Source organism: Ambystoma mexicanum, chromosome 11 (assembly GCF_040938575.1).
Source record: "Ambystoma mexicanum isolate Mex_15411 chromosome 11, UKY_AmexF1_1, whole genome shotgun sequence".
Classification (NCBI taxonomy): domain Eukaryota; kingdom Metazoa; phylum Chordata; class Amphibia; order Caudata; family Ambystomatidae; genus Ambystoma; species Ambystoma mexicanum.
Window position 1 is genome coordinate 1102576607 of NC_090934.1, and position 22657 is coordinate 1102599263.

Sequence of the window (22657 nt, forward strand, 5' to 3'; positions counted from 1 at the left end):
GAAGTTTAACGAACTCTTGGGTTCAAGGTGGTGGAACTGCTCGTCCTCTTTAGAGGGATGTGGAGGAGGGTAAAGGGAAATCGATAGACGTGGACAGGTGACACTTTGAAACCACCTTAGGAAGGAACCCGGGCCGGACTTTGGGAGAGACTCTCTCAAGAAAGAACCTTACAAAAGGAGGTTTGCAGTACAAAGCTTGCAGCTCGCTAACCCTACTGGCAGAAGCGATTGCAACAAAGAAGGCTATCTTAAGGGATAACAGTGGTAAAGAACATGGGTGCATAATCTCAAACAGAGCCGCCATCAAGTAGGTAAAAGCCGATTAAGAGCCCAATCCGGGACCGCAAAAGGGGCTGGCGAAAACTTATTGAGAAGGCCCTTCAGAAATTGGGCCATGACCGGAATAGTAAAGAAGGAACCTTGGTCTAGGGACCTCTTGAACACAGACAGGGTAGCCAAATGCCCTTTGACTGTGGTTACCGGAGTGCCCAACGAGGCCAGTGACAGAAGGAACTCCATCACTGCAGTGGTGGGGCAACAGATAGGTTCAATCTCACATTCCTGGCACCACGCCTCAAATCTTCTCCACCTGCATACGTACAGAGTTCTTGTAGAAGGTCTGCGAGCATCCAACACCACCTCAAGTACCTCCTCTGAGAGTCCCAGTCATCATATCTCATCCTCTCAAGAGCCACGAATGTAGGTTGAGGAAATCTGGGGTTGGTGGAGCACTTGACCCTCCGACTGGGTCAGGAGATCCAGATCGCCAAGGCAACTGGTGAGGTGGACAGATGGTCAAATCTAAGAGATCGGATTACCACGTTCTCCTCACCCAAACTAGGGTGATCAAGATTATGGTCGCTCGAAATCTCTTCAACATGCTGAGATCCCAAGGGATGATGGGAATCGGAGGGTGGGAGGCATAAAGGAGAGGGAAGGTCCAATCCACCAGAAACGCATTCCCCAGTGCGCGGTTCGTTGCAAATTCCTTCGAGGAAAACTGTCCCTACTGCCTGATGGACTCTGTGGCAAACAGATCCACTGCTGGGGTACCACAGAGAGCGAAGACCTCTTGTAGGACTTCCTGGCACACTTCCCACTTGTGTGAGACTGTGCTCTGCCTGCTCAGAGCAGCCACCAAGGTGTTGTCCGACCCCGCCCGATGAACTACCGAGACTGAGATTAGGTTCCGTCGTAACCAAAACCACAGCTGTTACGGCTCTGTGCAGAGGGGGTAGGAGTGCAAACCATCCTGCTTTTTGAGGTAGTGCATGGCCACCATGTTGTCAGTCAGGACGAGGTCATGCTTCCCTCAGAGACGGGGCAAAAGCCCTCAGGGCTAACAGGATGGCCGCAACTCCAGGCTGTTGATGTGCTACCTGGCTTCTGATGGAGACCAGAGACCGCTCACCTGCAAATCCTTGCAGTGGGCACATATAACCCTTCAGAGACACATCTGTGACCACTTCAGCATGAGGCAAAGGAGGCCAGAAGGGTTCCCCCGCCATGAGATTGTTGCATGTGCTACACCAGCTGAGTTTGCGGACTACATGGCTGGACACTAAGAGGTGATTTGTGAGTTCTCCCAGATACTGAGACCACTGGTCCCTCAGGAGCCACTGAAGGAATCTCATGCACAGCCTGGCCTCTGGCACTAGAAAAATACAGTAGGCCCTGTGACCCAAAAGGCGGAGGAAGGAAGCCGCTGGTAGGGTGGTGTGGTTCTGAAACAAATGCACCATCTGGGCTATTTTGCTGATTCTTTCTTTGGGAGGAAAAGCCTTCCCTACCTCAGTGTCTACGACAGCTCTGATGAACTTGAGCCGCTGAACTGGTGTCAAATGGGACCTCTTCAAGTTGAGGGAGAATCCCAGCTTTTGCAGTGGTAGGCAGATGGCTTCCAGATGAGACAAGGCTTCCCCCGGATCAGTCAGTCCAGGTACGGCAATACATCGACCCCGGATCTCCTGAGGTGAACCGCAAATACCGCCATGAGCTTGGTGAAGACCCTTGGAGCGGAGGCTAACCCAAAGGGCAGCACCTTGAACTGGTAGTGCTCGTCTCCTATGAGGAACCTTGGGAAATTCCTGTGCTTTTGGTGTGTTGGCACATGAAAATAAGCATCCTTTAGGTCTATTGACAAAAGCCAATCCTGAAATTCGAGAGCGTGGAAAATTTCTCCCAACGTCACCATCCTGAATTTTTCTTTACTCAGGAACTCGTTTAGAGCCCTGAGGTCCAGGATGAGATGGAGACCTCCTCCCTTCTTAGATACCAGGAAATACCGGGAACACCAGCCTGATCCTCGGTTCAGGAGGTACCTCTTCCACAGCACCCTTTGACAACAGGGCTCTCAGTTCTTCCTGGACCTCCTGCCCCGGTTGGATTGGGGGTCTGTTCGGTGAACTTTTTAGAAAGGGCAAAAAATAACCCCACTGAATGAACTGCAGGTCCCAGGCGTTAGAGGTTATCTCCTGCTACTGGGGCCAATGCCATGCCAACCGTACACCAATCGGTGCATTTTGGGAGGGGAAATCAAAGCGGCTTAGAGGGTGCAGGCGCCCAGCTACTGTTACTGCTTGTTGGCCTCTAAAAGCCCCTCTGCCCCTTCCGGGACACGATTAGCGCCTCTGGTCAAGCCTGACTTGCGGGAGCAGCGCCTTCCTGCCAAAGGGTACCTAAAGCCTATAGCCCCGGCCTCTGGAAACTGCGCCGCTAAGCCCAGTGATTTATCAGCCAACTTGGATTCTTTAAACTTTTCTAAGGATTTGTCTGCTTTCCGACCGAAAAAGCAGGTCTCCCTCAAAGGGCATGTCCAGCAATCTGTTCTCAACATTGAGGACAAAGCCAGAGGTTTTCATGTAGGCCTGCCACCTCATTACCACTGCTGAACCCTCTGATCAGCCAACGCAGTCTGCTATGTCCAGGCCTGTTTGCAATGACTGCTCAGCTACCTCCTTCACATCCTCCACCAGCTGTAAAAAATCTGTACCGCATGGCACCCTCGGAGTATTTTGCGAATCCGCAGGCTATGTTTGTGGCTTTGAGCACCATGCTGCCAGAGGTGAACACCTTTCTGGCTAATGCGTCTGATTTCTTTCTCTCTCCGTCGGGCAGCAGATTGGAAGTGGGTGTAGCTGGTCGGGTGGAAATAGTGGCAGCCTGTATAAACAGCCCTGAAAGCTCTCCTTCTTTCTGGCCTATACTTCCCTGTAAAATTGGCCTTTACAGGGGAAACGTGCAAGGGTGATTCCATAAGGAGGATAAAGGGTCTGCAATGGCTGCTTTAAATGGCATGTTATGCTCAACTGTGGGACACTCGTCCAAGATATCAGTGAGCTCATACTCTTGAAGAGGTGTGGTAGACTACTTCAACCCAAGAGCCCTGAGCTTGACATTAGCATGAGTTTAGGGCTGGTTTTGCTGAAACTCAACGTCTGGGGAAGTATCAAGGCCACTAGCGTCCTGTAGACCTTGAGCCAGGGCCAATAAATCGGCTTTGTCATCGAAATAATCGTCGCAGCGGGCTCCTGTGTAAATTGTGTCGACTTGATCATCGGGGTCATTGATGCCGAAAATTGACATCACGTCAAAGAATCTTGCTCTTGACATTGGTACAAACTAACCATCGCCGACTGTCGGCACAGAGGGCTTGACAGCTGAAGGAATAGGTTTCGAAGCCAAGACTGCTTTCGATGCCGATGGTTCTTTCGCCACCAAGGGACACTCTGACAGCCGATGGACGGCGTGCATCTCGGGCTTGTGACGTTCTGGCGATTTTCGACGTTGACGGATTGGCTTGTTTGGGGTTGGGAGCACCGAGCGCCACTTTCCTGCCAAAGCTTGATGGTCATGGGCCGGAGCCGCACCTAAAGCAGCTTGCGGTATAAACATTTCAAGCATGGAAGTTTTAAAATGGTCCCACTCTTTCAGAGTGGTCAGCCCCTCCAAGGGCTTACCTTGTTCTGACGAAGAGATGGACTCGTGCTGATGGTGGAGATGGACTCGTGCTGATGGCGGTGTTGCTGCTACTTCTTGCATGAGTAAGACAAGGGATGGTTCCTGGAACGAGACAGTTTCTTGGTCTTTTTGCAATGTTTTTCTTTCCCCTTGTCGGGGGTGGAATCCTCAGTCTCGGCCTCAGAAGACCGGACGAGCAACCACACCAGAGATTTTGCGGACGATCATCCCAAGGCTAGTTTCCCAGACCTCCCACGTAGGGATTTCAGCTGCATTTTTTAGCATGACGTGCAGGCCTCGTGTCGTGACCAAAACTTAGACACCACAGACAAACATTGTGAGGGTCAGTTACAGACATTTTGGCCTTGTAATTGCAGCATCGCTTGAAGCCAGAATTCCAGTGAGATGACATTGCGTTGAGGTTTTTTGGCGAAAACTACATTAATTTTCAAAAACTTCAAGAAAGCTCAAAGTCGTGTACCGGAAGCAGCATGCAAGCATGTGGAAAAAAGACTGAAGCATGGGGCGTACTGACGTGCTATATATAGGACGTCTGACGTCACTTCCGGAGCAGACGATCGAGAGCCAGACAACACGGAATGATGATCGACGGCCAAGTCGAGGTCCACTACGTCCCCTGGCGATACATTTCCGAGCAGCAGAGCTGGATGATGGATATCTATCAAGATGAGGATTCTGAGAAAAACAATCCATTGAAAGAAAGGGCAATAAAAAGCAGGTTGATCAGTAACAGTATTGCCAAAAGCTTGTTAATTACAAATCGCATTGCCAAAGAAAAAAGGGGGAAGTAATTTACAAAGCTTATAATTCTTGTTGGCTGAACAATAAAAGAACATTGTGGCAGGAAAATGTTAACTGTTGTTGCCAGACTAAGAAAGAGGCAGTAGTCAAACAGAAGTAATACCAGAATTGCCTAAGCCAAACAGAAGCAGGAGTAAAAAAGAAAGATTGCCAATATTTTTCCGAAGTGGCATGACAGGTGCCCTCCTGATATAAAGTATTCAGGAGGAGGGAAGCAGAACCTACATTGCCTATGGCAAAGTTAAGAGTGGAATGAACAATTTCAGTGTAATACGTTTTCCTGAAATAATGTAGTTGTTGAACGTTAAACCTTCCGGAGGGTGTCCTCCTTCGCTACAAAAGGTTTATGGCAGTCAAAGGGCATATCCAACAGTCTAGATTGTATGTCAGATGCAAAACCTTACGTCCTTAGCCACGAGTGGCACCTGAACTCACTGCTAGTCGCCATGGAGGCAACATCCAAACAGGTGTACCCCTGCCCCTCTAAAACCATTAAAGAATTGACTCCCTTGCCTGAGCCTTGGCTGATCTCTGCAATCTCTCCTTTTCCACTGAAGTTTCCCAACTGCCCTCAAGCACTCACTTGTGCACCCTCTGCTCATAAAACCCTCTGCCAACCGCTCCATTCTGGCAAACTACCACCCTATCTCCATCACTCCTTTCCTGGGCAAACTCCTGGAGAAGTTGGCTATCTCTCCTCTTACCCTCCACATTGAGTCTATTGGTTGCTTCCATGACCATCAGTCTGGCTTTAGAGCATCCAGAGGCAGGGAAATTGCTTGTCTGAACATCCGTGAAGACCTGCTCTCAAATCTTGACACCAACACTCCCGCTATCCTCATTTTCCTTGATCTCTCTTATGCCTTTGACACGGTTAACAACATCCTGATCGCACATGTCTGTGACACTCTGGGAATCACAGGTCAGGCTCTGGCGTGGGTTAACCTTTCTCTGACCGCCCATCCCAGGTGGAACTCAGAGCCTTACTCATAACCTGTGGCGTTCCCCAGGGATCTAACCTATCCCCCTGGTTCTACATGGTTGCTCTGGCACGTGTGATTGCCACCTTCACCTCCAACTTCTAGTGTTACGCGGATGACGCGCAACTATGTTTCAGGCTACCCTCAGCCGCCTCCTCATCCTCTCTCATATCAGACTGTCTGTCCGCTATTCAGTCATGGTGTGCTGAAAACAACCTCTGCCTCAACACCAGTAAGACTGAGGTCATTTGCATAAGGACCCCTGCTCCCGCTTTCCCACTTTCACTCTGGCCGGCATCCCTTGGCCCTGCGCCCGCACCCACCTGCGAGGCAAAAAACCATAGAGTCATTTTGGACTCCACTCTATTCTTTTCTCACATTTCGGACATCTCTAAAAAAAAAAAAAAATGTAACTATCAGCTACACCTCCTCAGAGGTGCTCTACCTTTTCTCACTTTTCCCCAGCGGCTCCCTGTCTCCATAGCCATGGTTCTCTCAAGACTGGACTATTACAACAGCCTCTTCCTCAACCTCCCTTCTGCCCTGCACCCTCTGCAACTCATCCAGAACAGAACCTCAAGGCTTAGCCTTGGCCTCAAGCCCAGGGGCCGCATCTCCCCAGCGCTGAAATCCGGTTCCCCGTGGCTGCAAGGATCAAGTTCAAGACCCTTTGGCATTGGGGCTTGGGATCTATCTACCTGCAACACTGCCTACCTAAATTCGGTCCTTCACGAGCCGTTCGGTCTTCTACCTCCAACCTTCTGCGAGTAAGCCGGTTCTCAAGCAGAGATTTGGAGGGAGATCCATATCCTCAACAGGTTCCTCCCTTTGGAATAGCCTCCCTGCCGCAATCAATCTTAAGCCTGATCTTAAGTTCTGGAAACTCCTCAAGACCTTCCTCTTCCCCGCTGCCTTCCCTCGCCCTCGACCCTGCTAACCTAGCTCTCTGTTCTTTCCCTCTCCCTCCTCTTCCTTACAGCTGGCTGCCTGGTGTACCTCAGTATCACAGGTGCCAGGCACCCCCACCAGTCCTCTTTCGCACTTGCCTCAGGGCCCTACACCCCACCCACGGCACTTGAGAAATCACCAAAGAGAGTGGCTCTCTCTGCACTTAACCCTGTCTCCACCGACTGGGTGCACTTGGACCACCCCCTCCCTGTGACCGTCTGTGCACTTGCACGATCGGTACGCACCATGCCTGAAGATAGTCTGTCCTCCCCTGTCTTCACCACTTAATTGCACTGTGAAACTGCAGAATCGCTGTCAGGCCTACTTGCTGTATTTCAACAGTTATATGTACTTTCCACACTTACTCTGCCTGTGCAGACTATTATCATATCAGAATTTCAAGGGCTCTGAGCAACTGTTTTTTCCTCATGTTCCCTCCCTCCTTGAAACACTTGCCTGTGTATATATTACAATACCAATACCATGGCGCTTCCTACACAGTCTGCCATGTCCAGTCAAGGCTATAGCATCGTAGTGCCGCTGCCGCCTCGAGACCAAGGACTGGAAAAAGTCCCTCATCTCCCGCTTTGGGTAATACTCAACCGCATTGGCCACTGCAGTCCAAAGGACAAAGGAGAACTTTGCCATGGCGCAATTGACATTCACGGCCCGCAGTGCAATACTGCTTGACAAGAACATCTTCTTGTGCCATGCGTCAAACCTCTTACTTTCCCTGTCCGGTTAAAGGAGCGGGAAGGTAAAGGTCTTCAGGTTAGCTGTTGCAGCGTGCACCAAGCTCTCAGGCGAAGCATGGGAAGAAGGAAAAGCCGGATGTGACGGGGCGTGACAGTGTTTCCACACCAGATCTGTGTCCACTGCTGGAACAGAGGCAGATTTCTCTCACCTCCAGTATAGGGGCCGATACCGCCATACTGTAGGGCAGGAGCATCTCCTTTTTGGGCGCATTGCCCATAATGTCACAAAGTGCGAACTGAATCTTGGACCTGGACAGGGCAGATCGCCCCAGAGTACTGGCCACGTTAGCCATCAAGCACTGGAAGGCAGCGCAAAACTTACCTAGGGTGGGAGCTAGCAAATATTCCATCTCCGGGGAGGTGTCAAAGCCACTGCCAGACCCAGCATATCCTTGCTTTCCCTGGGAAGTCCCTCATCTCCGGAGAACCCAAAGGATCAAGCCTATAAGGGAACTGGTCACCCTCCTTGTGGAAAATGTCATATATCCTTGACATGAAAGCATCCCTAGAGAGCGGAATGTATTCCCCTAGAGCCATGACGCTGGCACAGAGGACTTTGCATCCAAGGGCGGGACCTGTTGGGACCAAGACACCTCAGTCTGAATCTGGTCTAGCCCCAAGCCCATAGACGTGCCTGAGTGGACCACAGAGGCTACCCTGCCAGCCGCAACCAACCGATGCAGTAGGACCCTGCAGCGCCGGCACCACAGGTGCTGAGGCGGGAGCTGCTGGACCCTTGGCAAAGATGTCCTACATCTTCAGGCAGGAGGATTCCCATTCATCTACCACGTAAGACTGGGTGGTAATAGGTACCTACGTCGGACACTCATGGGACTCCCTGGAGCAGTGTCAATTCTTCGAAGACTAAGAATTTTGGTGCGAGGACTCACTCAGGGAGAGGGACCTCTTCTGCTGCTGCTTCTTGTTCTTATCCTTGTGTGGAGCTGCCTGCTCTTCAGAGCCTTCTGCAACGCCGTGCAACCTCCTCCAAGACCACAGAGCTCCACCCTTCGACTTGTGGATGAAGGTAAAGGTCATTGCCACCCTTTCCCAGAGGGTATTCAGGTGCATGGACTGACTTGACCCGCAATCCTGGGTTTCATGGTCCTCGCTCAAGCAATATAAACAAATTCGGTGTGAGAGCAACATTTGTCGGCTGCAGTCCACGCATGGCTGGAAGCCCAAGGCATTGGACGGAGTAGGCATGGCGTACTTCAAAAGTAAGTGGGTGCGAAAAACTAGACCAGCGTGTTCCCATCTGCGAACAGTGCGCGCAGAAAAATGAACTGAGGTCATGACGTAGCTATATATACTGGTCTGGACATATCGGGCATGTAGAGGTGGAAAGGTTCCAAAGAACAGCTGCGCTGGGATAGGGATATCATAGATGAGGAATCAGTGGGAAGGAGTTTGTTAGATGGTCCTTTTTGTAGAACTTGAACCGATAAATACTGATTGTAGGCCATTGGCCCACAAGAGGAGTGCTCTGATATTAGCACCTGAAATCCTGGTTTTAGGCCACTGATGAAGCATCTCTGTCAAGATCAGGTAACAGGGCCCTTCACAGGACAGCTGATGTTAGTCAATGTTGGGGGATCTTCAAATAGAGCTCTGTTGATCACTGCTGGGCCAGTGACACATGGTAGTCTTTCAACTTGCCTGGGGAGGAGAAAAAAGGTACGTACCGCAACAGCACTGCTTCGCCTTCTTGAAGGACCCAAGGATCTCCAGAGGTTATCTCTTTCCAGCAACTCAACAGTTTTGAATGTGCAGTCTGACAGAATGCTACATGAAAACCAGAGGTCCCACACACAGTCTGGCCACAGACACTAAGTACAGTACATTGTTTCCATTCTGGGAACTGTGGCTCCAGTAATGCAAGATGATTACTTACCTCTCTGTAATATTCTTTCTCATGGGTGTTCCTTCAACAGATTGCTCATCTAAGCTACCACTTATCCCAGTAGAGCTGCATTATGGAGCCTTTTTCCACTGTCAGGGAGTGCATCGTAACTCTATCCTCCTGCATGCTCCGGACAGGACGTTGGGGCTAGTATATTGAGGCAATATAGACCCTGTGACCTTAGTTCCACCCTTTTTCCTTAATACTCAGATGCTGAGGGACTGCAGAACCAAGGTGTACTAACTATCTGCCAGAGGGGCAGGTAGGGAGGGCAATGAGAAATCCATGGGAGAAACATCCATCAGAAAGAACATCACAGATAGTTAAGTAATTTGTTCTTCTAATGGACTCCTTCCTCCAACTGTTTTCTCGTCTATGATGGACTCCCATAGCAGTACATAGATCTGGAGGAGGGAGGAGAGCAAGGACACCAAGTAAACTAGAAAACTCTAAAGGACAGCTATAACAAAAAGAGCACCCAGTCCTGAATGAAAATCCAAGCAATGTTTAACAAATGTCTGCAAAGAAGCCACATAGCTGCTTGGCAAATGTCCAGAACAGGGACACCATGTTGTAGAGCCGAGGTGGCAGCCAGTCCTCTAGTAGAATGAGATGTGAGACCCTCAGGCACATTGTTACCAGCCAGATCATAGCTTTCCAAGATGAAGAGGATGATCCACTCTGACAGGGTAGGTTTGGTCACAGCCCTCCCAGCACTAGCATAACAAACATGTTTCCTGAGACTGAGGGACATAGTAGCCGAGGGCCTGCTCCATGTCCAGCTGTTGGAATCGTTCCTCGTACTTGGAAAGAGGCAGACAAAAAAGTCAGGAAGATGGATCTTTTGAGAGAGATGGAAATCACAGACTACGTTCAGAAGGAAGGTCTCACTCTCAAAGTCACCTTCTGTTTAGGAAAAAAAAAAAAATGGGGACGTTTAACTGGCACCGCCTGGAGTTCATTCACTGTCTAGTGAAAGGGATGGTGACCAGGAAAATAACCTGTTAGGGTGTGCAATGTTAAAGAACGGAGGGGCTCAAGCAGAGCGGTCATGAGAAATTTGAACATCGAATTCACATCCCAAGACCATGGGCGTAATTTTAGGGGGGAACGGGGGTGTTTGTCCCCCCCCCCAACTTTCATGGCACGCTATTTTGTCCCCATTCATTTGAATGGGGGCACCTTTTCTTCAGAGGTCATGTCCCCCCCCAACATTTTCAGCAAAGTTTCTCCACTGCCCAAGACGGAACAAGAAACTTGCGAGGGGGAAACTGATCACAAACATCCCCACCCCCCCCAGAAACTGCATCACTGGGGATTACGAAAAATAAGCCCTGATCCAAGGTTCTCTTGAAAATTGAAAATGGCAGCGAGATACCCTTTTCTCAGTGCCAACCTACAGATCAATCCGGCCAAAAATGCAGAAAGTCCGAAATAGAAGATGTGGAGCTAGCAAAAGGATCCAGGTGCTTCTCCCGGCACCAGGTCTGATGAATCAAGGGAGTTTGTGAACTCTCTCCAAGGGGGAGGCAGCCCCACTGGGACTAGGGAGGTGAGCCTGCTACATTCATCAACCCCCAGGGGACGAGATGAGCGGGACCCCTTTCAAGGGTACTCCCCTTTGGGGGACAGTGAATACCCAGGGTGAAGCTTAAGTTACCGTCCCTGCCCTCATGGGACGAATACCTTCATGAGGTATACAGGAACTAAGATGTGTGAGAACCCTTTAACAATGCCTGGCTCGGCTTATAACCCAAAACTCATTTCATCCTGTTTAGGGAGGTCACATCAGCCAGGGATCAATCGGGAAGGACCATGCAGGCTGCAGATTTAAATTTGCCGAAACAGCACATTAAAGCGTGAGAGAGAACCGCAGAAGCGGAGGTTCACACTAGGAGAGTGCAACACAGCCAGGCCGACGAGAAACCAGAGCTGTGGGGTGTGGCAGCCCGAGTGGGAATTGAGAACCTCAGCGGCCCAAGGCAGATCCCAGATGAGGAACCACCCACAAACTCCTGCATTGAGTAAGTCGTATCTGCGGCAAGACAAGAAGCATTCAGCATACATAGTCCTCTGTGAGGGGTAAGAAATGTGAGGCAAACACATTTTAGAGGGTTTTTCAAACATTGCCATTTTATTAAACCAAAAATGTAAATCCAACACCATACTTACCCTAATCTAACAGGGATTACCCTGCCTAAATAAGCAATGGAAAAACACTAATATAACATTTCTGGCCCTCACACTTCTACATTAACAAACAAGAAAGTATATGGCAATTCTATATACTCCATCCCACCCCTCCTGTCCCCTCTCCATCTGACCCTCCTTTAGCCGCCACTCCCCCCCCCCCCCACCACCATCCTTCTCATCCTTTCCTCTTTTCTCCCCTGACAAGGTCAAATGTCCGATCTATGAAAGCCTCGTCAAAACAGGTTCATCCCTGTTCCTCTAAAACCACAAAGACCACATTGACACCCTCGCTCCGGCACTTGCTGATTTTTGCAACCACTCCTTTGCCTCAGGATCCTTCTCCTCCCCTCTGAAGCACTCCCTTGTGCATCCTCTTCTCAAGAAACGCACAGCTGATCCTTCTTGTCCAGCTAACTTTCACCCAATTTCCATTACTCCCTTTCTGGGCAAACACCTGGAAATGTTGGCCATCTCTCAGCTTAACCTTAGTTCCAATTCTGTTGGCTGTCTCCATGACCACCAGTCTAGCTTCAAAGCTGCCAGATGCACGGAAACTGCTCTCCTGAACATCCCTGAAGATCTGCTCTCCAACATTGCCTCTAACATTCCCTCTGCCCTCAACCTGCTCGATTTCTCATCTGCCTTCGACACAGTCAACTATACCATCCTGCTCAGTCGTCTCTGTGAAAACCAGGGTATCACTTATCAGGCTCTGGCCTGGCTGATCTCTTTCCTCTCTGATCAACCCTCCCAGTTCCAACTTGGGTCCTTCCTATCATCTATCTTCCTCTCTACCTGTGGTGTTCCCCAGAGGTCTAACATCTCGCCCTGGCTTTTCAACCAATACCTGGCAACTCTCGCCCACTCCATTGCCATTTTCTGCTCAAATTTCCAGTACTACGCTGACGACACAACTCATTTTCAGGCTGCCCTCTGCCACCTCCTCTCCCTCTCTCATCTCTGATTGCCTAACTGCCATTCAAGATTGGTGTGCCGCCAATGATCTTTGTCTGAATTCCAGAAAGATGGAGCTCCTCCTCATCGGCACACCTTCACCATCCTTTACCCTCACTCTATAGCCGAATTGCCTTGGCCCTCCTGCTATCCCCACCTGCGAGGCTAAGAACCTCAGGCCATCTTTGCCTCCACCCTTTCTTTCTACGCCCACATCTCTGAGGTGTCTAAAAAGTCAAACTTCCTACTGCACCTCCTCAGAGGTATTCTGCCTTTCCTCTCCTTCCCCCAAAAGCTCACGGTATCTCAAGCTCTGGTTCTCTCTAGGTTGGACTATTATAACAGCCTCTTTCCGCCGCAACTAATCCAGAACAGGACTGCGAGACTTGTCCTTGGCCTCAAGCCCTGGGATTGTATTTCACCAGCTCTGAAATCTCTCCATTGGCTCCCAGTGGATGCAAGGATTAAATTCAAAACCCTATGCATTGTCCACAAGACTTGCTGGGGCCTGGGTGCAAAATACCTTCAGCTATCCCTCTGCAAATACCTCCCCTCTCGAGCTCTTCGCTCCTCTACCTCCAACTCCCTGAGGGTCAGTCGTTTTTCATAGAAACAAGCTGGGGGTAGATCTCGGTCTTCGGCTGGGGCCTCCCTCTGGAACAGCACTGTGCACCTAGCCACCCTCTGTCCTCCGGGCCCAGGTACCTGCTCACCCTGCCACCCTCCCACACTGCCACACTGCCTCCGGGCCACCCCTTGCGCTGGGGTCTGTATCTGTACCCATAGAGCCCCCACTTTTTCTTCCTGCACTTATCAGACCTACCCTGTCTGCTGCCTTAAACCTAGCACTTGCAAATTGCTGGCTGCACTACCACTGTTTGCTGCCTATATTATTTATGTATTATTTATCCATTTCTCCTTTGCTTCGCACTTTCCACTTCTCCCCCCTTCCATGCACTTTTCCCCTCCCCTTCTCCCATGCACTTGCGCACTCTCAATGTCACTGGGCCTAGTAAGATCGCCGTTTTGTTCTCCCCTGTTCCCCTGCCTTGACTCGCTCTGACTTGTGTACCAGCGTGATATAAATAAAATATCAATATCAATTAGAAAAAATAAACACTTATATTTGTAACACCTTCAGATTCTGTGTTCATAACCTGAGCAAATTCCCCTTGCCCAGGTTTAAGACAATTTCAGGTCCAACACCAAACAACAAGGAAATCCAAGGTTGAAACAGAGTTCCAACACAGTTCTTGATAAAATCTGTTTTGTTGAAGAAACCGTCCAGCACTTCACAGTTCAACACAGAAAAGATCCCTTTCCTCCAGGAAATATAGTTTAAAAAAACATGTAGTGTTTCTCTTGCAGTACCACCAAACACAATAATTTCTTGACTCAGAAAATATTGCAGTGCTTCCTTTTTGGCACCATGAAACCCTACAACTTTCTCTACGACTCTTCACAGTGCTTTTCTCCTGATGCCATGAAACACGAGGCTCTCTCTTTGGTGCTTTTCTTGGCACCATGAACGACAACGCTCGCCCCTCAGTGCTTTTCTCTTGGAACCATGAAACACCACAACTTCAACTTCCACAAGGGTGATCCACTCCCAGTCTTCTACCTCTGTTTCTGTCTGGTCCACTTGCCTGCCAGACCTAACTTCTTCAGATGTACTCCATAGTTTTCACTTCTCTACTTTTTTGAAGTTTCAGTTCCACTGACACTTCCAAGGGTGAACAGTTCTTCCACTTTAAACATTTCTTCACAACGTTATAGCAAAGACAATATTGACACCAATGCCCTTTTAACTCTGCTAGACAAGCAATATCTGTGTCTCCTTTTAACACCGACTTTTTTCTAGGGCCACTTTTCAACCACTCTTGTCTTTTGTCAAGCCACCAACCAAGTACTTTCAATTCAACCTGCATTGGCTTTGGCAATGTGAGTTCATGATCAATGGCCATTTCTTCCACACCATAGTCATTAATTTACAAGCTCTACCTTTAAATATGTTATATTAGCCCCTGTTCCTCTGGTAGCAATGGTTATTCCCAAAGAAACCTTTATTTTAGACTCTTTTGGCTGAGGGCAATGCTTGTTCACCTCTTGGCTTAATGTAATGCTTGTTTGTTCTTTTCTGTTCACCTTATTGAGGTTTAAGACTTGGATTTAAAAGATACAATCTTGTTAGGGCTTTACTGAGGCTTGGTCGTTGTGTTAAAGTCACTTTTGTGCACACGACCATTATTAACGTTGTTAAAGGTGTTTTTATAACGTGCAAGGTTTAACACTTCCTTCCACAGCGTTATACACGAGTGCTACTCCATTGTCTGACAAGCTCTGGTCAGTTTTAGTCACTTTCACACCTTCACAGGTGAGCAGGAATTGGTTACAGTTGCCCGTCTGCACTACATTAAGTCTTGGGAACGTGCAGAAACACTCACAGGCTCCTCTGCCTCTATCACAGGGCTTCTTCTCGACCATGCACATTCTTCGCTGCAAGCTGCCTTTGGTCCCACCAAACAGGCACAGCGTTCAGCTCACCACAACCCATTGGAGCACGTCAGCCTCCAGGCACTGTCTGCTGCACACTTCTCGCTACGAAAGATCTGCAAACAGGTTCACATGGGTGAAAGCTTTCAGACTTCACGATTCCCGCTGCGCAACCTCTGCAATCCAGATTTTGGGGGAAAAGGACCAACTAAGGATGGAAACTGGAATAAATGGATGATAAATCCCGGCGTCCTTTCTTTGCTCCCACTTCTGTGTATTCTGTCAGCAACATGCTTTCTTCTGCCACATCCTCCTGCCCCAGCAAATACTTCTGCTGCTACAACTGCTACTACTTCTCCAACCATGACTGCATCTATTTGCCTGCACCGGAGGGAGCTTTTTAAGCCTCCCAGCCTCCCTCAGGTGTTGGCTGTTAAGCTCAATTGCTTGACCTTCATGCCTGTATTGCTCTTCAGCCCTCATCTTCATCCCAGTACTCTTGTGATTATGGGACTTGGGAGTTCCAAGTAACAAAATGAGTTCTACCTAGTAATTTGCGGTACCGTAATTAGCGCCTTCCCCATTCCCATTAGGCCCTATGGGGGCAAAAATGGGAATGGGGAATTACCGCCCCCGCTCACCTTGGAGTAGGGTGGTAATTCCGCCATCCACCAAGGCGGACACAGTAAAATACCGGCGGCAACCATGGCGCTAATAGCGCCATGGTTACCGCCTACCGTGTAATGAGGCCCCAAGTCTTTTTAAACCAGAAGAGGGAATAAACCCCTTTGAAAATCATGCCTGCTTGCACGTCTCCTACCACACAGGCCAAAAACCTACGCCATCTGCAGGCATAAATAGACTTTGTTGTGGTCCTTATACAAATCCCACTCTTTCAGCAGCCAGGTATGAAGGATCAGGATGCCAAGGTTTGGGTGGAAGATGTGTCCTCTCAAATGGGAGAATAGATCTGCCCAACACGGACTGCACCAGGGAGGGCAGATGGAACATGCCCAGCAACTCAGGGTGAAAAAACAAGACAGACAGCTGCATTTTGAGCAGGTTGGAGTCAAGACAGGTGGTGATCGGGTAGGCCTATATAGAGGGCATTGGCATAGTCCAGACGAGAGCTGGTTTGACTACCTTGTTAATCTGTATAGTCCATCTCATTTCAGGCACCCAGATCACTCCAAGGTTTTTTACCTTACTAGAAAGAGAGGCCGGTAAGCCAAACACTATAGGGTGTGGGTGGTGATGCCTGGGGTAATAAGTATTTGGGTCATAAGAGTATAAAAGCTCTGCCTTGGCAGGATTTAATTGAAAATTGTTATAATTAAGCCAGAGTTTTAAATTTTTCAGGCAGGTTTAAAGTTATTCAAAAGTGTCCTGAAGGACAGAAACATTTAGAAAAAGCTGGGTGTCATCAGTATATGAATCGTACTGAACGTTAGGTTTCTATATAGGGACATCAAAGCCAAGGTAGCTATGTTAAAAAGAAGCAGTTATAGGGCTGATCCCTGGGGAACTCCACAAGTGAATAAAGATGAGGAAAAAGTAAATTGGTCAATCTTCAGCAGGTAGAAAAGTATGCCATCCTTTGCTAGAGCGCTATGGGGCGCATTGACTGACAAATCTCACAGTCCTGAAACATTCTATGCAGATCGGAAATGGACATCTGATGCCCACAATCGATACCGGGTTTCCAAAAACTTAAGACGGAATAGGCATTGCAAAGCAAAAAAATACAAAAACGTCTAGCGGAGTGGTGTTCCTCAAGCGGGCAGAGTGCACAGAAAATTTTTTAACTAAATGTCACGGAGCACACACCTCAATAGATACCGTCTGTCATTTTGGTGCGGAAAGTGTAGGGGCGTCGGGTGGAGCTGATGCAGAGCTGTGCTACGTCCCCCTGGCGGCGGAAAAAGTTCCCAAAGAGCAGCTGTGCTGGGATAAGAGATCATACATGAGGAATCCATGTGAGGAAAGAATCCAATAGAATTGGTTCAGTCTTAGAACTATGCTCAGAACCAGATTAATCTCCTACTGAAATACTTCGAGGAGTGGAACCTAGGAAAGGTGATTTGTCCCTGCATTTAGATCTCTGGCGATTCCTCTAGCCTTTTATAGCTAGCTCTACAACACGAGCCTCCCCCTGGTTTACAGCTCAACAGTCATACTAACTTGCACTGAAAAAGAGGGGCCAAAGAATGGCTCCCCCACCCCTTTATTTAGGTGAGAAATAATAATATTGGAACCAACATCAGGAAAATATGTATGCACATCTTCAGGCATTATCCCCAGACATGGAAGTCATGATCCAAATACAAGCACAATACACAACACCAGTGTTAATGTGACAAACTGGGGCACCAGTAATAACTCCCCTATGCATGCATTTATGGAACAAAGTGAACACTGTGGTGACATGCTACCAGACAATGTTCTGGTTATTTAACTAGTATGAATCGCAGACATCCGAGTCATGATCCACATTCAAGTACTAATCATAGCATCAGTGCAGATGTGACACCTGCTGCAAACAATTTTTCCAAGGCTAAAACTCCTAAGGATTCGGGCAAGACATGATTAACAGATTTTGAAAAAAAACAAATGTCACGTATCTAGTGCATTATCAAAAAGGAAGACAGTAGTGGGAGCGTGTGTGGTTCCATACATGTCATCTACATCACATACAGTGTCAGTGGTACCCAATATGCTTTGATAGAGCTCCAAATATGTAACCATACTGGAAGCATGAGGATTTCCAGGATCCACACTGCATATGAAGTATCAGTGGGAGGAAAGCATATACTGGCAACCTATCCACACAGCATCATCAAAAGTTTAGATGTGTCGTCGCAAACCTCTTTTCTGTCTCCGACACCACCAACAGTGTATTTTGTTAGTCAACTTGTTCTGTATTTAAACACTGACTTTTTTTGCATGAACTATATTTCTACTCCTGTCATGGCAAATGCCTATACAGTGCGTGCAAAATAAAAACCACTTGATTCTTATGGATTGATGAGCATTTTATTAGTCAAAGCAGTAAGCAAACAAATGACCAAAGGCAACACACAACTTGGCTGCAAGTGAACCGCCTCCCGCCTGGGTCCAGATATCTTGTACTCCCAGGATTACATGTGTGCCAATGGAAGGGGGTGGCCAGTCTTTTGGCAAGGTCAAACCTTTGCACTTTATTGCTGACTGAGACAAAACTTCTTGGCCAATGTTTTGATGCCAGCTGCAGTTGGCATTGCTCATTAGTGTTACCAGTAAGCAGCACAGTGTAACGCATTTCTTCAAGGCAATTATACATTGCCTCAGAGCAGGCGAGAGGCCTTGTAATATGACATCCACCTGCTAAAGCCGCTTCATACTAAAAAGGCGAGGGCATAAAACATGCATAGCTATGTCAAAATAGATATACATTATAAGGGTAAACAGTGATGGCGAGCATTCTTAGCGAGTGAGGTGCTTCTTGAACAGTGACATGCATAGTGGAGCTCAGTACATTGCATTGTGCGGATATATGCAATGGTTCAACATGGCACAAGACGAGCAGATTATATTGTTATACATTGATGGAGTACTTGGGGGTACTTATGGAGTTATACTTTATTCCATGTTTAACCCCACAACAGTTTATGCTTTCCTTTTTTTCAACCAAAACTATTAAAATGCAAAACATGCAGCTCACTTATGACAATTGATCAATTATTCTTCTGATACTGGGATGGATAATTGCAGTTCTTTCATTAATACTTCAATGTAGTATTCTTACAAACTCTGTAAACTATCAACCCATATAAAAATCAGGATATATGAAGCATGTCCGGATTTGCTCAGAAAACACTGCTCATTGAGGCCAACATGCATTTTGCTTAGTACAGGCTATATATTGACTTTATGGGAATTAGGTAAACTTACTACCAGCTGTCATGACTTCATGCTCTCTTTCCTCCTCTTCATCTTCCTGATCAGGATGACCTTCCTCTCGGTCTCTCTCAGCCTGCTCCTCCAGTTCTGCTTCCTCATCAATGGTACGAGTAAACAAATGCTCCTGGGGATCAACATCTGCAGACTCTTGATTTTCCGATACCTTTTGAAGTTGTTCAAAAACATGTGTTGAACATATTGTTATTAGACTGATGATTAATTGCACAAGGACGCAGTATTATATAACACATGGCATCAGGCACACTCCCTTTCCATACACATTACAGCAGTTTTGAGAGCTATTGAACAAGGCAAACATACTGCCAAGAACCATCTGACAAAAAGCAGTGTCACTTTTAGAAGACACATCTGGATAAGGGGTAGGCCACATATCTGCCCTGAAGATGTAATAGAAACTTAATTGGGGCATATGTCGGAAAGCGGCATGAGTCAAGTGGAATTTGCAGACTCCTTTGGAGTGGAAACATCTTGTAGCAAATCGCAATGGAATAACAGTTACTCAGCTTTCACCTTGCTTCTCCACCGTGGGTTACCCTTCATAGATGTACAAACTGTGCAAATCTTTATCAGCCCGTGAGGAGGTGCTATGCAATTCATTGAACAGCATGTTTGTGTCAAGAGAGTAAACCGCACATAGATTACAGCACAGATGTCCTCAATTGAAAGTGACCCTCTACAAAAGCAGCTCAACTCCAATGTGAAGAATGCGACCACCATGAAATGAAGTGCCCTCACGCTCTACAGTTTTGATTTGGTTTTCAACAGAAATTTCTTCAGCAGGGAAGACAAGTTGGTTGTATAATCATATTTCAAGGACCCCTTGCATGCAGGGGTGTCTTAGGAACCAAATGTTACCCTGGAAGTGTTATTCAAGGTGGCCCCATTATTACACTGTGCGAGCAGAGCAAGCCCAACCCCTCTTAGAAAAGTTTGGGGGTTCTCCCAAAAGAAGATTTGGACAAAATGGGTCCAAATCATGCATTTTTAAGCACATACAGGAATTAGGAAGTTCTTAAGCAAAACTAACAACTGGCATAAAACATTTGTAAGAGCGAAGAATGGCATACCGGAAGCTTTATAACAAATGCTTTACTTCAAACGGATGTGGTTGTGAGGAGAGATGGACGGAAGTATGTGGGGTACATGGGAGAAGGTAAGAGGAGCGGAAAACAGGTGGAGAAAACCAGGGTAACCACACAAAAGAGACTCATGGTGCGACAGCATTCCCTGTAGGAAAGTTCACCCCGGCATTCTTGACAATCAGCTTTAAGAGTAACATCCAGCACAGGGCTATGTCCCCAATTGCAATACTGTTAAGACTTGGATGACAAGCAAAACCCACCGATAGGCTTACAGGAAAAGATTGTCCATATAAAAAGATTAAATAGCAAAGCTTTAAACACTTTGCTGATGACTCACCTTGATGTCCGCTTTGACACTTGAATCAATATACTAGGGCTTATAAAAGGTATGCCCTCTTATTGTGGTTGCTTTTCAGATGTCAGTCACTGGAACGTCTTTTCTTTAGTGAAGTGAGCAGCTGGCTTATCACAGATAATGCACTATAGGCCTTCCAGTAGCAAATCAGTATACATGAATAAATCCATGCAGACGTTTGTTTGGGGACTAATTCATACTGGGCTCTCTTGGGTGTAACCTACAAGTAGTTTTGTTGACAATCCATTTTATTTGTCATATACAAAATAGGAATTGGGTTTTTTCCAGTGAGTCGACAGGATTTGTTTGGGGTTTAGTTATTATAAAAGCCTATTTCTCCTTGGTGTTAAGTATGGCACAGGTATATCAGAGTCTGAGACAGTGCAAGCAATATTTTATTTGTGGATCATAGGGCTGCCTCTCACTTTCCCGTCTTGTTATAACCCTCCTACTCTAATCCAGGAGCCTTTAACTCTGGTTAGTGCTACCGAACATTGACCCCTACTGTCTAAACCCGGCCTTAAGCCGTTGGTTCCCTAAATGCCGGCTAGGTAAACTCACTCAGGGTCTTTCTACCTGTCGCTACTCTATTTATGGTTCAGTGTTCTAATGGGAGTGGGGATAGTGCCTTACTCTTGTGCTGTTAGATTCAGGCTGGTTCAAGCATGATCATCCTCGCCTCTTCCCTCCTATTCTTAGTACTTTACTCCTCACTCTTACCCCTTGTTAGGGATAATTCTCATTCTATGGCTAATTTCCCTTACCTAGTGAGACCCCCAGCAGCTTTGCTGGATTTCTGGAGTTTATTTTTTCCACTGGGTAAGAGTGTGAGCTTTTCCCCCACTCTTACCTGTGTTTTGCCATGTGTATTTCATCTGTTTTTGTGATTGTGAACTCTGGAGTACACCACTTCAGTAGCCCCACTCTTTTGTGTGTTACACAGCACCTTCAGTGCAGTGACACAGGGTTGTCTTTTAGACTTCCCCACCGACTCCATTTCTGGGGCAGACTACTGTCCCCCAGAAAAGGGTAAAGTTGCCATTAACTTTACATAGTAATTTAACCACAGATCCAGTACACCCCATCTTACATGGAGTATTGTAAAGGGTTAATTCTTAGCCCTTTTTAACTTACCTCGTGGAGCATTGTTTCGCTCCCTTAACATTAAGACTTGGCTGGTGGCAGTGGTATCTACCCTAATTTTCCTACCGCGATTATATTACATAATGTGGTATTGTTTTAGACAATGTTAGTAGCCTCAAACTTTAAACCCGCTAGCCCAAATACTTTTTATTTCGGCTCTGGTTGGGTTTAATCGCCATTTCTTTTTGTTAATATCCTCCTTGGGTCTCTCTTTGCGCAGCAAACAAGGTTTTCCTCCTTTGTTCGCTGACCTTTGGCAGGCTTCTGACCAGAAGCGCTCCTTTGGCATCTGGGTGTCTAGGTGGGCTGAATGTGAGGGAGAGGTGCAGTCACCCCCTGCACAGGGTCTCCTTGGAGACCCAAGTCGCACTTTGTGTTAATTGGCTGAGGGGTTGTCCGGGCTGGACAGCCCCCCTGCTGAGTGATTTACAGCCAGGCTGTGTAAATGGGGGATTTTGGCATAAAAGGCAGGACTCTTGGGCTAGAAGTCAGAGTCGACACTGGAACTGCAAGGAACCGAAGAGAAGCGGAGAAGAGGACAGCTGCTGCAACCCCGAGTCCCGGTGAAGCCCTGCTGCAGTCCTGAGCTATCTACCGTTCAACTAGAGAAGATCCAGTCAGAGTCTTCTTCCCTTGGGCCTGGTGGGATCAACCAGCTCGTCTTTTCTTCAGTCAGAGAATCCTCTCCTGGGTCGAAATCACTGCTGTGCTGTAGTGGTTCGGATAGCCATCAGAAGAGCCCTCTCCTGATTTAAAAGAGCACACCTTTTACTCATTGTTGTTCTTTTCACTGCTGCTGGCCTCATCCCTGGGTAGTGCAGATCGCTGCAGACGTCGTCCTTGTCCCCACGACTGAAGTCGCAGGAACCATGAGTCTGCAGGAACTACCAGGAACAACTGCCGTGGCACCAGCTTTTCTCCAACTGAATAAGGTACTGTGCACACTTGGTCGTTCTCTCGGTCTGACCAGCCAGAATCGGGGTGAACCCTTTTCCTCCACAAAGATTACTTCTTTCTAATAACTTTTCCTTCCATTTGACAATTTTACGAACTCTTCACATCTCGAACTGTTCAAGGTGTGATCCTCAGCCCACTGGCGCAGGCCTATT

The 22657-nt window shown here is 47.6% G+C and overlaps 1 protein-coding gene across 10 annotated transcripts in view; it reads right to left on the minus strand.

The window, feature by feature from the left end:
* Positions 1–22657, minus strand: part of HERC1 (HECT and RLD domain containing E3 ubiquitin protein ligase family member 1) — a 3379312-nt gene that overhangs the window by 2515351 nt on the left and 841304 nt on the right. For 8 of the 10 annotated variants that reach the window (XM_069624399.1, XM_069624402.1, XM_069624397.1 and 5 more), the window contains exon 22: positions 18939–19110. In XM_069624399.1, coding sequence (XP_069480500.1) covers positions 18939–19110 — 172 coding nt within the window. The remainder of the gene's footprint in view (positions 1–18938; positions 19111–22657) is intronic. The other 2 variants (XM_069624403.1, XM_069624396.1) reach the window with 1 other exon arrangement.